Source organism: Staurois parvus, unplaced genomic scaffold (assembly GCF_062004578.1).
Source record: "Staurois parvus isolate SC_StPar_1 unplaced genomic scaffold, SC_StPar_1.0 ptg002113l, whole genome shotgun sequence".
Lineage (NCBI taxonomy): Eukaryota > Metazoa > Chordata > Amphibia > Anura > Ranidae > Staurois > Staurois parvus.
This window is the reverse complement of record NW_028319909.1, coordinates 3,654,357-3,673,152: the sequence shown is the minus strand read 5'-3', so window position 1 is coordinate 3,673,152 and position 18,796 is coordinate 3,654,357. Positions and strand designations below refer to the sequence as shown.

Genomic DNA, 18,796 nt, shown 5'->3' with positions numbered 1-18,796 from the left:
CACATACTTTTTCCTCCCTGCACTGTGAATGTTTACATGTTATGTGCAATTAAACCATGGCAACATCTAATGTTTGTGTAGTATTATGTTCAGCAGACTGTGTTCTCCTATTGCTGTGACTTAGATGACGTTCAGAGCACATTTTATGCCCAATTCATGCAAAACTCCACGTAATCCCAAGGGGTTCACATACTTTTTCTTGCAACTGTACATGCACATCGAAAAAGGAGATCAGTCACTCACAGCTCAAAGAACCCTAGCAACCTCAGAAGGAATCCTAGGGTTCCACTGAACCCTGGTTGAGAATAGCTATTTTAGACATTTGTCTTCTTCCAACTTTTTGGAGAAGACTCTTTTTTGTTCCAGTATGGCTGCTCTCTCTACATAGAGCCAGCTACATAAAGACATGGTTTGATGTGGAGGAACTCAAGCATCCTGCACAGAGCCCTGAACTCAGTGAACACCTTTGAGGTCAACTGAAACACCAATTATGAGCCAAGCTTTTGCAGCTTGTAAGGGACGACTAAAGCGTGACTCAACTGCCTATTCTTAACACCCTCCAACCGACAGTGTAAATGAGGCCTACATGAGCTGGTTGGGACACTTTTCAGTTTTTGGATGCTTATGGGAATTTTGTTTTAGTGCCCAAATCCACACAGCAGTAGCCTCAGGATCCCAGAGTCAGCAAACCAAGACAAGGTGTCACAGAGCAAACAGTTTTGTTGACATTTATCTTCTCTAATACAAATTTAATGAGAGATAGAACATATATTTAGAGAGATCTAGTAAGGGGACAGATGATAAGTAATGGGCTGGCATTTGGCTGCTGGAGACCATTTGAAGTCAAGGTGAAATGATGAAATGTGTTGTAGAAGCCGGCCACCTCTGCTCTGTCCAGCCCGGCTGACGCCCAGCTCCCTCCTGGCGCCGTGCTGCTGTTTGCGAAGTGTGTACTTTAGCTCTCTATGTCACAATGTAGGTGATCACAGACAAGGCTCTCTTCCATAACATTCCCAGAAGACCCTCCTGGTTCCAGGATTTGGAAGGCTTTATGAAAACATCGGAGTGTCCTCTAACAAAAGGATTCCGGCATCCCTCGGTCAGGTGGTCATGTGATGCAAGGATAGGCAGTGCTCCATTTTTCTTAGCCACACTCAGGCATTTTTTTTTCCAAGCTTGAACACTTTTAAGACAGGATATTCCTGGGGTTCATCTAGTGTCCCCCCAAAATATTTACAAACTGCTACAAAGTGTTTGAAAGTTTTCAGGCACTCATTAAATGTCCTCTTCTGAAGTTTAAACCAAGATTTTGTCATCCCTGGTTCCCCCCACTTACCTCATCACATGCTAATGACATTTTTAAATAACGCCTTTCCATTTTTGTTATGTACCTTATTTTACACCTAGTGATGTCATCACTGAATCTCTGTGCTTCTCTATGCAATGCAGGCAGATCATGGCTGATGGGAGGGTCCGGCAAGGAGATGTACTTGACTTCCTGAAAACATCTCAGTACCCTGCCTCAGTATTCTTTTCAAGAGCCCTCATCCCTGGTGCAAACAGTGGGCTGGCTCTTGCTAGGGATCATGCTGAGGTTCCATGACTGAAAGAACTGAAATACAATGAATGAGAGGGGCGGGCCAGAGACAGGCAGGAAGGATCAGGGGTCTCCAAACTTTTCAGTACCAGGGCAGCATTGTATAGTTTACAAATATCCACAGGCTGAAAAATTTGATCAGATTCCCCTCTATCAGTCAGTGTGCCCCCCTTATATCAATGTCCCCATCTGAGTCCGCTCTTACATCAATGTCCCCATCCGAGTCCCCCCCTTACATCAGTGTCTTCATCAGTGTTTCCCCTTACATCAGTGTCTTCATCAGTGTCCCCACTTACATCAATGTCCTCATCCAAGTCCCCCCTTACATCAATGTCCCCATCCGAGTCCGCTCTTACATCAATGTCCCCATCCGAGTCCCCTCTTACATCAGTATCTTCATCAGTGTTTCCCCTTACATCAGTGTCTTCATCAGTGTCCCCACTTACATCAATGTCCTCATACGAGTCCCCTCTTACATCAATATCCTTATCTGAGTCCCCCCTTACATCAATGTCCCCATCCAAGTCCCCTCTTACATCAGTGTCTTCATCAGTGTCCCCCCTTACATCAATGTCCTCATCCGAGTCTCCCCTTACATCAATGTCCCCATCCGAGTCCCCTCTTACATCAGTGTCTTCATCAGTGTCCCCTCTTACATCAATGTCCTCATCCGAGTCCCCACTTACATCAATGTCCTCATCGGTGTCCCCTCTTACATCAATGTCCCCATCCAAGTCCCCTCTTACATCAGTGTCTTCATCAGTGTCCCCACTTACATCAATGTCCTCATACGAGTCCCCCTATACATTAATGTCCCCATCCGAATCCCCTCTTACATCAATGTCCTCATCAGAGTCCCTCCTTACTTCAATGTCTTCATCAGTGTCTCCCCTTACATCACTGTCCTCATCAGTACCCCCCTTACATCAATGTCCTCATCCGAGTCCCCTCTTACATCAATGTCCTTATCAGTACCCCCCTTACATAAAGGTCCTCATCCGAGTCCCACCTTACAACAATGTCCCTATCTGAGTCCCCTTTTACATCAGTATCCTCATCCGAGTCCCTTCTTACATCAATGTCCTCATCAGTGACCCCCTTACATAATTGTTCTTACCAGTGTCCCCCTTACAGTACATCAATGTCCTTATCCAAGTCCCCTCTTACATCAATGTCCTCATCCTAGTCCCACTCACATCAAAGTCTGCTATCAGAGTTCCCACCTACATCAGAGTCCCCTTTACCACCGTAAGCATGGGTGTAGATATGTAGTAAAAGGGGGGGGAGGCAGAGTAGGTCTGGACAGGGTACGTTCCATATTTCTGTGAACGCTGGGTCAAGCACATTGTTGGTTGCTAGGATGCTGGCAGGTTGGAGAAGGAGCTGAAGCGGAGACCACAGGTAACCTTTGATGACCTTAATCTTCCATCTGTGCAGATTTAGTATACGCCTTGGACCCTCTGCGCTCCATTTAATCTTCCATCTGTGCAGATTTAGTATACGCCTTGGACCCTCTGCGCTCCATTTAATCTTCCATCTTAATCTTCCATCTGTCCAGATTGAGGATATGCCTCTGACCCTACCTGTGGGTCTGGCATGGAAGGCATTGCTGAGTATAGGGAAGGGAGATCAGTGGACATCCATTTGTTGATCTCCCAATCCTACTGATGGCCCAGAAGCAATGAGTAAAGCTTCAGTTCCGTGTCCTGGCGTCAGCCATACTGGCTTGGAAAGAAACCAAAGGGGCGCGATCTGCGCTCCATTAGCTTCACTGGAGGACAGGTCCCTGATGTCTCATAATATAGAACCTGACACCAAAAAATGCATCATATAGACTTTTCGTCCTCTTTGAGAAAAAAAGTAAAAATTTAAGTTACACCCAAGCACTTAAAATCTCCCCCTAAAAAACAGCACCCGGGACTCAAGTGGTTAAAGCTCATTACACACCTCATACAAACCTCCATCCACCCTAAGGCTTCGTTTAAATGTGCAGTTGAAGGGAATGCCCATTTCAGCCAATCTAAATCTACCGTAATTCTTGCCTTCCATTTGACTCCAATGCACTTCACCAACATTTTACCTAAATTTTCTGTTGCTTGCCAAACTTTTAGGGATATAAAAATGTTTAATTTGTCTAACCCGTAGCCATGAGTAATAAACTGACGTTCACATGCTGCCAAAACTCTAGACAAAGATTACCTGGTCTCTGCCAATGCTAAGTGTTCGCCAACAACCGTGGAATGCCAATACTACGGGACCTCTAAGCTGTGTTTCTATGGCAGTTGTTGCGTGTGGCTCAGTATGTCCTTGACTTCTGTACAATGAAGTCTGTCGGAGGAGCAGATAGAGGAGACACCTCAGAAAATGATCAGCCATCTCCGCCACTTCTGCTACAATTGGCCCCCAGCAAAGCAACTCCCCATTCTATTCTGCTTATTCCCGGATACGTCAGGTAGAAGTTGTCCTCTGGAAGAAAACACAAAATGGCGCACTCTCCTCATGCCTTACCATGATAAAAAGGATTTATAAAAACATTTACAAATGTATACTCACAAACCAAGGGTCATATAAACAGAAAAGGAACCAAAGGTGACAGTCCCAGACAAGAGAGGTCCTATGACAGAGTATGCTAACGCGTTTCGGGAGTCGAACTCCCTTCCCCAGAGCTGTTTCAGCCACCCTCTTCCAACATTGCTCACCTCTGCACTCTCTGCCACCCTCTTCCAACATTGCTCACCTCTGCACTCTCTGCCGCCCTCTTCCAACATTGCTCACCTCTGCACTCTCTGCCACCCTCTTCCAACATTGCTCACCTCTGCACTCTCTGCCACCTTCTTCCAACATTGCTCACCTCTGCACTCTCTGCCACCTTCTTCCAACATTGCTCACCTCTTTACCCTCTAACACCCTCTTCCAACATTGCTCACCTCTGCACCCCCTGTCCCCACGTTGAACACTGCTCACCTCTGCACCCCCACCCCCCCATCCAACACTTCTCACCCTTGCAACCCCCACCTCCGTGTCCAACACTACTTACCTCTGCAATGGCATTTTGGTGCACAGAAAGTGGAATACTAGTGGCTATTGAGGACAGTAATTCAATTTGTTTGGGTGTAGGTCAGCTTTAAAATTACATTAAACCCATAACAGTACAATCAGTCTGTAGATGCAGTAAAGCATGCTTGTTATACTCACTGTGGAACCTAAGGGGTTAATCCTTCGCATTGTGTAAAAAGGCTGTTTGATCCTGTCTTCTATGATCCTCCCCTTTTTACAGTGTCCCCCTCTTATCTCCTGATAAGACATATCGTGTGGAAGACACTCTGCACATGCTCAGTTTGGTGAGCATTGCTAGAGAGTTTTTCTTTTCTTGGGAGAGTGCATGTGATCAGCACATGGCCAATCAGCACTGTCCAGACAGAGGTCAGGGGTTCTGCATCTTCCTAGAGCAGAAGGAAAACTCTTTCTACAAGCTTTAACCAGTGCTCTGCTGGACACTGATAGAAGTCACAAGACTGCTATATACTGCTGATGAGAAAAGGTATTTAGCAGCTTATATTTTCTAAAATAATTGCATTTCCATGTTGTGTGTACTGTGGGAGACCAGATATAGTGAATGCAGGGTCCGGGGAGAGCGGATATAGTGAATGCAGGGTCCGGGGAGAGCGGATATAGTGAATGCAGGGTCCAGGGAGACTGGATATAGTGAATGCAGGGTCCGGGGAGACCAGATATAGGGAATACAGGGTCCGGGGAGACCGGATATAGTGAATGCATTGTCCTGGGAGAGCGGATATAGTGAATGCAGGGTCCAGGGAGACTGGATATAGTGAATGCAGGATGCAGGGAGACCTGATATAGTGAATGCAGGGTCCGGGGAGACCGGATATAGTGAATGCATTGTCCTGGGAGAGCGGATATAGTGAATGCAGGGTCCAGGGAGACTGGATATAGTGAATGCAGGATGCAGGGAGACCTGATATAGTGAATGCAGGGTCCGGGGAGACCAGATATAGTGAATGCAGGGTCCGGGGAGAGCGGATATAGCGAATTCAGGGTCCGGGGAGACCAGATATAGTGAGTGCAGGGTCAGGGGAGACCAGATATAGTGAATGCAGGGTCAGGGGAGAGCGAATATAGTGAATGCAGGGTCCTGGGGGACCGGATATAGTGAATGCAGGGCCAGGGGAGAGCGGATATAGTGAATGCAGGATCCGGGGGAGACCAGATATAGTGAATGCAGGGTCCTTGGAGACCAGATATAGTGAATGCATTGTCCTGGGAGAGCGGATACAGTGAATGCAGGGTCCGGGGAGACCGGAATAATGAATGCAGGGTCCGGGGAGACCGGATATAGTGAATGCAGGGTCCTGGGAGACCGGATATAGTGAATGCAGGGTCCGGGGAGACCGGATATAGTGAATGCAGGGTCCGGGGAGACCGGATATAGTGAATGCAGGGTCCGGGGAGACCGGATATAATGAATGCAGGGTCTGGGGAGACAGGATATAGTGAATGCAGGGTCCGGGGAGACCGGATATAATGAATGCAGGGTCTGGGGAGACAGGATATAGTGAATGCTGGGTCTGGGGAGACAGGATATAGTGAATGCATGGTCCTTGGAGACCAGATATAGTGAATGCAGGGTCCTGGGAGACCAGATATATAGTGAATGCAGGGTCCTGGGAGAGCGGATATAGTGAATGCAGGGTCCTAGGTTTAGTAACAGTTTAACATGTTCTAAAGCTAATATGATTGGGTTAACACCTAATAATAAAACCCCTTGTAATGAATTTTTTTTTTATTTATACTCAGTAGCTCCTCCTCTGGTAGTAGAATCCACATCCCATCATAGTGACAAAGTTGTTCGGAGAGCTGTGCTGTCTCTGTTATCTGTCAGCAGATAACAATCTATTGATGGACTTGTCCTCCCTCCTCCTGTCACCCTCTGTTACTATCCACTAAGGTCAGCGGCTGTCCTGGCGCCCCTGCGTCTGACAATGGCCGACTCCCAGGAGCCTGGTTCTTCTGGACTTCAGCCTGACACACAGGGTGAGCGGGGGGATCACACCCAGGAAATCTCACCTGACTTGATATGTCTGTCAGTGATGTGTACAATCAACAAAATCAGTCCAAAATTTTAAAGAACCCAAAATCTATGTCTCACGCTTATTTATAATAGAGTAGATCAGCAAATGGTGGTTAACATAGAGTCCAGGGCTCCATTCTAATCAAGGCTCCATTCATACCAAGACTCCATTCACGCAAAGGCTCCATTCAGACCAAGACTCCATTCATACCAAGGCTCATTTCATATGAAAACTCAATTCAAACCAAGGCTCCATTCAAACCAAGACTCCAATCATACCAAGGCTCCATTCAAACCAATGCTCCTTTCATACAAAAGGACCATTCACACCAAGGCTCCATTCAAACCAAAAGTCCATTCACACCAAGGTTCCAATCACACCAAGGGTCCAATTACACAAAGGTTCCAGTCAAACCAAGGCTCCATTCAGACCAAGACTGCATTCATACCAAGGCTCATTTCATATGAAAGCTCAATTCAGACCAAGGCTCCATTCACGCTAAGGCTCCATTCAAACCAAGACTCCAATCATATCAAGGCTCCATTCAAACCAATGCTCATTTCATACAAAGGGACCATTCACACCAAGGCTACATTGAAACCAAAAAAACATTCACACCAAGGTTCCAATCACACCAAGGTTCCAATCACACCAAGGGTCCAATCACACAAAGGTTCCAGTCAAACCAAGGCTCCATTCAGACCAAGACTCCATTCTTATCAAGGCTCATTTCATATGAAAGCTCAATTCAAACCAAGGCTGCATTCAAACCAATGCTCATTTCATACAAAGGGACCATTCACACCAAGGCTCCATTGAAACCAAAAGTTAATTAACATCAAGGGTCCAATCACACCAAGGGTCCAGTCACACAAAGGTTCCAGTCAAACCAAGGCTCCATTCAGACCAAGACTTCATTCATAACAAGGCTCATTTCATACGAAAGCTCAATTCAGACCAAGGCTCCATTCACGCTAAGGCTCCATTCAAACCAAGACTCCAGTCATATCAAGGCTCCATTCAAACCAATGCTCATTTCATACAAAGGGACCATTCATACCAAGGCTACATTGAAACCAAAAGTCCATTCACACCAAGGTTCCAATCACACCAAGGGTCCAATCACACCAAGGGTCCAATCACACAAAGTTTCCAGTCAAACCAAGGCTCTATTCAGACCAAGACTCCATTCATAACAAGGCTCATTTCATAGGAAAGCTCCATTCAAACCAAGCCTCCATTCACGCTAAGGCTCCATTCAAACCAAGACTCCAATCATACCAAGGCTCCATTCAAACCAAGGCTCCATTCAAACCAAGGCTCCATTCACACCAAGATTACATTCACACCAAGGTTCCATTCACACCAAGGTTCCAATCACACCAAGGGTCCAATTACACCAAGGGTCCAATCACACAAAGCTTCCAGTCAAACCAAGGCCCCATTCAGACCAAGACTCCATTCATACGAAGGCTCATTTCATATGAAAGCTCAATTCAAACCAAGGCTCCATTCAAACCAAGACTCCAATCATACCAAGGCTCCATTCAAACCAAGGCTCTATTCAAACCAAGGCTCCATTCACACCAAGATTACATTCACACCAAGGTTCCATTCACACCAAGGTTCCATTCACACCAAGGTTCCATTCAAACCAAGGCTCAATTCATACCAAGGCTCCATTTATAGTAAGGTTCCATACAGTACAAGACTTCATTCATACCAAGGCTGCAATCAGTCCAAGACTCCATTCATAACAAGGCTCATTTCATACTAAGACTCTTTTCATAGCAAAGCTCAATTCAAACCATGGCTCATTTTATATGAAAGCTTCATTCAAACCAAGGCTCAAATTATACCAAGACCCCATTCATACCAAGTCTCCATTCAAACCAAGGCGCACTTCATACAAAGGTTCCATTCACACCAAGGCTCAAATCATAGCCCCTTCCTGTTCCAACATGACTGCCCACCAGTGCACAGAGAAAAGGTCCATAAAGACATGGAGGAGCCAGTTTGGGGTGGAGGAACTTGACTGGCCTGCACAGTCCTGACCTCAACCCCATAGAACACCTTTGGAATGAATTAGAGCGGAGACTGTGAGCCAGGCCTCCTCCCCCGACATCAGTGCCTAACCTGACAAATGTGCTTCTGGAAGAATGGTCCAACCTTCCCATAGACACCCTCCTAAACCTTGTGGACGGCCTTCCCAGAAGAGTTGAAGCTGTTATAGCTGCAAAGGGCGGGGCCAACTCAATATTGAACCCTACGGACTAAGACTGGGAGGGGCCATTAAACTTCATGTGTGTGGAAAGACCGGCCGACCAATACTTTTAGCAATATATTGTAGATTTCAGTTTGAGGTTTAATACCGCTTTAAAGGCAATGGGCATTGCCAATCTTCCACTTTAAGTATTTAACAAAAAAAACACTGCTAACTTTATTCTTGCATTGGTACATGTTCTGAGCTGTGCCCCCCAACCCCCTCCCACCGCCCCCATGCAATTTTTTACAGCCCTTTGTCTATTAGCCCAGAAAATGGTAATTTTTAATTTGACAGATTCAGCTTTTTTTTATTTCAATGGGGTTGGTTTTGGGTTCGACATCATCACTTCTTTGAAGTTCACCGAACCTCCTACTTGAACCAATCTCATGGCAATTCGGCTTATCACTATTGGCTGTACAGTCCACCTGTATATCCATACCATCCCCCTATAATGGGACAAAATATATGGAGTCCGAAAACCAGCAATGCCAGGTGCTCCCTGCAAAGGAATCTTCCAAAAAATAATCCTTCTCATTAAGAACATTCCGTGATATCTGTCCTCATCCTTCTACCTGTCCCAGATGACTTCTATTTACTAAAGAAAAACAAAAACAAAAAAAAAGTAAAGGTAGTAATCATCCCAAACGATCAGAAGAGATAACGACGAAAAGTCTCCTGACGCCAGAGATTATCGGAAAGGTGACCTCATGTGTGACCCCGGGGACGGGATCTGTATATATAGAGCGCTGAGCCAGCCGGAGAGATAGAACCCATCACTGACCGAGATCACCAGTGACACCAACCACTGACACCATGAAGACCACCGCACTGTGCGTCATCCTTATCCTCATCCTCTCCACCACCTGTCACCGAGGACACAGCGCCTCCATCAACCTGGTGAGACACAGATATCCATCTATCCATACACCTATCTATTGCACATCAATCTACAATCTTTCTTTCTTTCTTTCTTTCTTTCTTTCTTTTTTTCTTTCTTTCTTTCTTTTTCTTTTCTTTCTTTCTCTCTCTCTCTCTCTCTCTTTCTTTTCCAGATCGATCGATCTATCTATCTATCTATCTATCTATCTATCTATCTATCTATCTATCTATCTATCAATTAAATAATAAATAATCTTTCTTTCTTTCTTTCTTTCTCAGATCTATCTAGCTATCTATCACAAATAAATGTATCTATTACAGACCAATCTTTCTGTCTATTTATCTAAATATCTCAGATCAATCTATCTACTTTTTATCTGTCTATTGCAGATCTATGTATCTATCTATCTATCTATCTATCTATTATCTATCTATCTCATATCTATCTATCTATCTATCTATCTATCTATCTATCTATCTATTATCTATCTATCTATCTAATCAAGAAAGAAAGAAGATAGATGGATAGATAGATAGATAGATAGATAGATAGATAGATAGATAGATAGATAGATAGATAGATAGATATGAGATAGATAGATAGATAGATAGATAGATGATAGATAGATAGATAGATAGATAGATAGATAGATAGATAGATATGAGATAGATAGATAGATAGATAGATAGATAGATAGATAGATAGATAGATCTGAGAAAGAAAAAGAAAGACAGAAAGAAAGAAAGAAAGAAAGAAAGAAAGAAAGAAAGAAAGAAAGAAAGATTATTTATTATTTAATTACTAGATAGATAGATTTGCAACAGACAGATAAAAAGATTGGTAGATAGATTGATCTGAGATATATAAATAGATAGAAAGATTGGTCTGTAATAGATAGATAGATAGATAGATCTGAGAAAGAAAAAGAAAAAAAGAAGATAGATGGATAGATAGATAGATAGATAGATAGATAGATAATAGATAGATAATAGATAGATAGTTGATAGATAGATAGATAATAGATAGATAGATAGATAGATAATAGATAGATAGATAGATAGATAGATAGATAGATAGATAGATAGATAGATAGATAGATAATCTATCATTTTATGTATCTCTCTATATCTCTATGTATTGTATTTTGCTATTAAATAATAATAATAATAATAATAATATCTGTGTATTTCCAGCATGATGACATCACACACGCTGAGGACAATCTACTCCAGGAGGAGACCGGCGCACTGGTGAGTCTTCTTTCATGTTGTAAATACTTTGCTGTCTCCTATTTTTTATCGGATGCAGTCAGAGGATACAATTGTTTGGATGAAGTCGGCTTTTCATCTCCACTCTGTTCTTTTATGTTTTGGAATTCTACATATTTATGAATGAAGGTCACTGATATTATATACCGTCAGCCAATCTGGGACTTACGTTTCCCGCTTCCCTTCACCATTACTATTAAAGGCTCACACCACTCAAAGTTTTCTGTCTTTACCAGCTGCTGAACCACCTACTAGAGAAATATTCCCACCTCCCATTAGAATCCGGAGTCATGGCCCCTGCAAGGTCACATAATGGTGTCACAGCCTTTCATTGTGTAGACTACACAGAGGATCGGGGATCCCCCTAGTGGTGGGGGTGGGGAATCTGTTATTCAGGGTAACAGATAAAACAGTACAGGGGGTAATTTAAGCTGTTATATCACTTTTGGGAAGAGCTGACCTTTTAGGAAAATACCGCATTATGGCCACTAGATGGAGGTCATAACTATAAGAAATAAATACTTATTTACTGTAACTGTCAGCGCCATCTAGTGCTCATAATGCAGCATTTTCCTAACTCACTCTAGTCTGTATGAATGAATAACATTCAACCTGGAGCGAAAATAGCCTAATAACATGAAGGGGTGTCCCTAGGCAAGTGCGGGGGGTGTGTGCCGCACCGGGTGACACCTATTGCACGGGGTGACACCGGACCCGTTCCACGAAAAGGTAAGTTTTAAAGCAAGCCGACGATCCCCGCAGGATGGATCGGATCTGTAGATTCAGCATAATGGATCGGAGTCCGATCCATTATCCTCCCCAATTCGCAGATCCGATCCATCCTGCGGGGATCATCGGCTTTCTTTACATCTTACCTTTTCTTGGAGCGGGTCTGGTGTCACCCCGTATAGGTTGCATGCCGACAATCCCCGCAGGATGGATCTGTAGATTGAGCATAATGGATCGGAGTCGCAGATCCGATCCATCCTGCGGGGATCGTCGGCTTGCTTTACAACTTACCTTTTTGTTGAGCTCGTTGAGAGATCAGTTAACCCCGTATAGTCCGATCCATTATCCTCCCCAATTCGCAGATCCGATCCATCCTGTGGGGATCGTCGGCTTGCTTTACAACTTACCTTCTCTTGGAGCGGGTCCGGTGTCACCCCGTATAGCTTGCATGCCGACAATCCCCGCAGGATGGATCAGATCTGCAGATTGGGGAGCATAATGAATCAAATTCCAATCCATTATGCTCAATCTGCAGATCCGATCCATCCTGCGGGGATCATCGGAGGGGGTGTCACCAAGTGTTCCGGCACCGGGTAACACCAACCCTAGGGACACCCCTGATAACGTGATTCACACAGATTTGCAGGTAGGGATTATGCCGTTTCATAGAAGGGATAGCTTTGTTCATTTTTTTATAATTACCTGTCCAGGGGTGGAGTGACAACTCATGGGGCCCCGGGCAATAGGGGATCATGGGGCCCCTGTGTCCTTGCCCAAACTCAAAAAAGCCTATGATAAAGGTACCAGGGGCATCTCATGGGGCCCCCTACTGACCCCGGGCCCTCAATAGGGGATCATGGGGCCCCTGTGTCCTTGGCCAAACTTAAAAAAGCCTATGAAAAAGGTACCAGGGGCATCTCATGGGGCCCCCTACTGCCCCTGGGCCCAAGTTTCCAAATGGTCAGTCGCCCCTGTACCTGTCTATGTAGGTGCAATGAGATGCCCTGCTTTACTAACTTCATCATTAGGGGTTCACAGAGTGTAATAAAAGCCACAGCAGAAGGCCGGGGCCGGCTCTGGATATGTAGTGATTCATGCAGATGGTGGAAATATTTGGCATGTGATTGGACGGATGTGTGATGACATTTTCATGGGTTTGGATATACACTTTAAATTTTGTGTCTCCTTTTATTCCAGGAAACCCTGCTGAGATCCAAGCGCCACTCCCACCTCTCCATCTGTGGATTTTGCTGCAACTGCTGTCACAATTTCAAGGGCTGCGGGATGTGTTGTCGGACCTGAACCCCCCCCCCCCCCCCCCCCGGAACCTCAGCAATATGGCGGAAACCCCCCCCCCAGCCACTGATTTCCCCCTGGGACTGGAAGGATAGACAGGAGATCGGCAGTGTATGTGGCTGGACTTCTGTACAGACATCTCCTCCGATATTTATAAATATTTTATTACTCTGTAAGATACGCAGCTTTGTATAGAAACATTTCCCTCCATTCTGTATATATTGTATACTGTTGTCTGCTTTTTATATTAATAAAAGTTACATTGTAATAATAGTGGAAACGTGTTATGTATATGTATGTTGTGTGTATGTATGTTGTGTGTATGTATGTTGTGTGTTATGTATGTTATGTGTATGTATGTTATGTGTATGTATGTTATGTGTTATGTATATGTATGTTGTGTGTTATGTATATGTATGTTATGTGTATGTATGTTGTGTGTTATGTATGTTGTGTGTATGTATGTTGTGTGTTATGTATGTTGTGTGTATGTATGTTATGTGTATGTATGTTATGTGTATGTATGTTATGTGTTATGTATATGTATGTTGTGTGTTATGTATATGTATGTTATGTGTATGTATGTTGTGTGTATGTATGTTGTGTGTCATGTATGTTATGTGTATGTATGTTATGTGTATGTATGTTATGTGTATGTATGTTATGTGTTATGTATATGTATGTTGTGTGTTATGTATATGTATGTTATGTGTATGTATGTTGTGTGTTATGTATGTTATGTGTATGTATGTTATGTGTTATGTATATGTATGTTGTGTGTTATGTATATGTATGTTGTGTGTATGTATGTTGTGTGTTACAACATCGCCAAAATCCGCACGTTCCTAACCCCAGAAACCACTAAACAGCTCATCCACTCCCTCATCATATCACGACTCGACTACTGCAACTCCCTCCTCACTGGCCTGCCTCGCCGCTGGCTATCCCCGCTTCAGTCCATCCTGAATACGGCGGCCAGACTCATTCACCTTTCCAACCGCTCCATCTCCGCCACCCCCCTCTGCCAATCCCTCCACTGGCTTCCGATTGCGCAACGGATCAAATTCAAAATCCTAACACTGACGTACAAAGCTGTCCACCATACTGCCCCGAACTACATCACTGACCTAATATCCAAGTACCACCCAACACGCACACTCCGCTCCTCACAAGACCTCCTTCTCTCTAGTTCCCTGGTCTCCTCCTCCCATGCCCATCTCCAGGACTTCTCCAGGGTGTCACCCATCCTCTGGAACTCCCTGCCCCAACCCATCAGATTATCACCTACTCTCCTCTCCTTTAGGCGCACCCTGAAAACCCATCTCTTCAGGGAAGCCTACCCCACCCCCTGCTAACCTGCCGACCTCCTCCACTCTGCCTACCACTCCATCCCCCACAGCTATCTCCTCCTGTGCCACCATCCCCTCCCTCCTAGATTGTAAGCTCCAAAGAGCAGGGCCCTCAATCCCCTCATGTATCACATTGTATTGGTATTGTTCTGTCACATGTTCTGTCCCCCTCTGTAATGTACAGCGCTGAGCGAACTATTGGCGCTTTATAAATACTGTATAATAATAATAATAATAATAATAATGTATGTTATGTGTATGTATGTTATGTTATGTATATGTATGTTGTGTGTTATGTATGTTGTGTGTATGTATGTTGTGTGTATGTATGTTGTGTGTATGTATGTTATGTGTTATGTATATGTATGTTGTGTGTTATGTATATGTATGTTATGTGTATGTATGTTGTGCGTTATGTATGTTGTGTGTATGTATGTTGTGTGTTATGTATGTTATGTGTATGTATGTAATGTGTTATGTATATGTATGTTGTGTGTTATGTATATGTATGTTATGTGTATGTATGTTGTGTGTTATGTATGTTATGTATATGTATGTTGAGTGTATGTATGTTATGTGTATGTATGTTATGTATATGTATGTTGTGTGTATGTATGATATGTGTTATGTATGTTATGTGTATGTATGTTGTGTGTATGTATGTTATGTGTATGTATGTTATGTGTATGTATGTTATGTATATAATGTGTATGTATGTTATGTATAGTGTTATGTATGTTATGTGTATGTATGATATGTGTATGTATGTTATGTGTTATGTATGTTATGTGTTGTGTATGTATGTTATTTGTTATGTATGTTATGTATATGTATGTTATGTATATGTATGTTATGTATGTTATGTGGTATATATGTTATGTATATATATATATATGTTATGTGTTATGTATATGTATGTTATGTGTTATGTATGTTATGTATATGTATGTTATGTATGTGTATGTTATGTGTTATGTATATGTATGTTATGTATATGTATGTTATGTGTTATGTATGTTATGTATTATGTATGTTATGTATGTTATGTGTTATGTATATGCATGTTATGTGTTACGTATGTTATGTATATGTATGTTAAGTGTTATGTATGTTATGTGTATGTATGTTGTGTTATGTATGTTATGTGGTATGTATGTTATGTATATGTATGTTAAGTGTTATGTATGTTATGTGTATGTATGTTATGTGTTATGTATGTTATGCAACAGCTTCAATTACAAGGTTTACACTTTTGCTGCCAGAGCCGGTTTTGTGTTGTTTTGCACGCAGTTTTTTTTTTTATAAATGATTAATTATGAATAATTCTAAGTACATTTTTTTTTATTTTCCTGATCCTGATTGGGTATTGTGAACATGTTCAATTTCTTTAGTCATTCAGGGTAATTATTCACTTTTATGCCGAGTTTTACAAACTGATGAAAATGATTGACAAATAGATGTATTATATATACTGTATGTACAGTGCTCAGCATACATGAGTCCACCCCAACAGATCTGTCAGAAAACGTTTACTTTCCTTTCAGAATCCACATTTTCTATGGGACACTAAACTACAAAATCCTCCCACAAATGCCGGCCATTGATTGCAGACAACATTTGTTCATTTGCACACACAAAAAAAGTATTTTTACTAATAAATTAATTAAATATTGCAAAAATGAACACACCCCAATGAAAGTCTTAGGAGCAAAGCTACATTTTAGGCAACAAAATCCTAATTAGCAAAAATTCAATTACAGATGAGTCTAATCATTCGTTAAACAGGTGTCCAGTACACAGTTGATTATAAAAAGGCGTTGCTTAACAAAGAAAGCCCCTCCCACTTCATGCTGTCAGCAATGGCACCACATGAAGGAGAAATGTCACAAGGCCTGACAAAGATAATCATTTCTTTCAACAAGAAAGTTGAAGGCTACAAGGAGATCAACAAAGCTTTACTTAGTCAGAATACTGTAGCAAAAATGATACAAAAATTTAACAAAGATGGAACTGCAACCATTTCACAGAGACGACCAGGCCGTCCACAGAAGTTAACTCCTCGACAGGACCGTCTTCTGATGAGAAGGGTTGAAGAAAATTGTCATGCAAGTTCACTACAGTTAGCTAAAGAAGTAGAAAGATTGTTTCCCATGACACTATATGGTGTACACTGCAGAGGAATGGCATGCATGGGTGTTGGCCATGAAGGAAGCCTCTCCTGAAGCCCATGCACAAAAAAGCCACCTAGAATTTGCCAGGGCCCATGCTGAAAAAGAAGACTACTGGGACTCTGTACTCTGGAGTGATGAGACCAAGATAAATGTTTTCGGAACTGATGGCTTCAAAACTGTATAGCGTCGCAAAGGTGAGGAGTACAAAGAAAAATGCATGGGGCCTACTGTGAAACATGGTGGTGGCAGTGTCCTTCTGTGGGGCTGCATGAGTGCTGCTGGTGTCGGGGAGCTGCATTTCATTGATAGTGTCGTGAATTCACAGATGCACTGCTCTATAGTGAAAGAGAAGATGCTCCCATCACTCTGTACCCTCGGTCACCGTGCATTTTTGCAACATGACAATGATCCAAAACACACATCTAAGGCCACTGTTGCATTTCTGAAGAAGAACCGGGTGACAGTGATTCAGAGGCCAAGTATGTCTCCTGATCTGAACCCAACCGAACACCTATGGGGGGAATTCTGAAGAGACAAGTCAAGCATCACTCTCCATCCAGCATCCAGGCTCTAAAAGAGGTCGTTCTTGAAGAATGGAAAAAGATCGATGTTGCAATATGTCGCCAACTTGTTCATTCCACGCCTAGAAGACTCGGTGCCGTCCTTACAAATCATGGAGGTCATACAGAATACTAGATGGGGGAGTTTTTCTTGTGGGGGGGATTCATTTTTGCATCAACTCATTGGAGTAAAACTGAAGATTTTGTCATCTTTTATTAACCTTCCTTTCATGTAATGAGTGTTGTCAACATTTTGGAAATTGTTTCTGTGTTGATTGAGATATTGATTGAGATATTGATTGAGATATTAATTGAAATCTCACTTTTCAAGAGGGGTGTGGTCATTTATGCTGAGCACTGTGTATATAAATATATATATATATATAGAGAGAGAGAGATATAAAATATAGGTGCATACCAGGGGCGGGCTGACCATTTGGAAACTTGGGCACTGCCCGAGGGCCCGGGGTCAGTAGGGGGCCCTATGAGATGCCCCTGGTACCTTTTTCATAGGCTTTTTTGAGTTTGGGCAAGGACACAGGGGCCCCATGATCCCCTATTGCCCGGGGGCCCCATGAGTTGTCAGTCCGCCCCTGGTGCATATTTATACATTTATTTTTAATTATACTGCTTATAATATACTGTATATTCTAATAAATAAATACATGTATATATATACACACATACAAATTGATTGTATTGGATTGTAGAGAGCTGATTGTACATACATCGTGCAACCAGCAGATTGTATAGTGTATGGCCAGGTAAAAGCCAGATTTTACAATCTCCAGACTTACTATGGCTATGTATTATAAGGGCGAACCTAAACAATCCAATCAATTTGTATCCAATCAGGCAGGCCCTTGGATTGCATAGTTGTAGGCTGGGGCGGACTGACAACTCATGGGGCCCCCAGGCAATAGGGCATCATGGGGCCCCTGTGTTCTTGCCCACACTCAAACCACACCCAAAAAAGCCTATGAAAGGTACCAGAGACATCTCATGGGGCCCCCTACTGACTCTGGGCCCCCGGGCAGTGCCCGAGTTCCCCAATAGTCAGTCCGCCCCTAGTTGTAGGTAGGGTTTTTTTTCGGTGAGAACTTGGAGGGAATGCAGTTCAAGGGGTGCTAGAGGGTCTATTGATGCTAGTGGTTGGGGGATCTATTGTCACGGGGGGGGGGTAGTGTTGCTGATAGGGGATCTGTTGTTGTTTTCTGGAAGAGGGTCTATTGTTGCAAGGTGAGATCCACTGTTACTGGGGGATCAATTATTGCAGGAGGGTCTATTTTTGTTAAGGGGGGCTACTGTTACTTGGTGGGGCTATTGTTTCTAGAGAGGGGTCTGTTGTTGCTAGGGGGATCAACTGATACTGGGGGGGGGTCTTGTTGCTGGAGGAGGGTATATTGTTGCTAGGAGGATCTACTGTTACAGGGGTCTAGTGTTGCTGGAGGAGGGTATATTGTTGCTAGGGGGATCTACTTTTACAGGGTGGTCTAGTGTTGCTGGAGGAGGGTCTATCGTTGCTAAGGGGGGGCTACTGTTACTGGGGGCTTATTGTTGCTGGAAGAGGGTCTATAGTTGCTAGGGGGA

General features: G+C 43.2%; 1 protein-coding gene across 1 annotated transcript; it reads left to right on the top strand.

Moving 5' to 3' along the window:
* Window positions 1–9,718: 9,718 nt before the first annotated feature.
* On the top strand, window positions 9,719–13,399 carry HAMP (hepcidin antimicrobial peptide). The gene is made up of 3 exons (XM_089665061.1): window positions 9,719–9,850; window positions 11,027–11,083; window positions 13,028–13,399. Exons 1-3 carry the CDS (start codon window positions 9,767–9,769, stop codon window positions 13,130–13,132), a joined length of 246 nt encoding a protein of 81 aa, XP_089521187.1. The 5' UTR covers window positions 9,719–9,766; the 3' UTR covers window positions 13,133–13,399.
* Window positions 13,400–18,796: the final 5,397 nt, after the last annotated feature.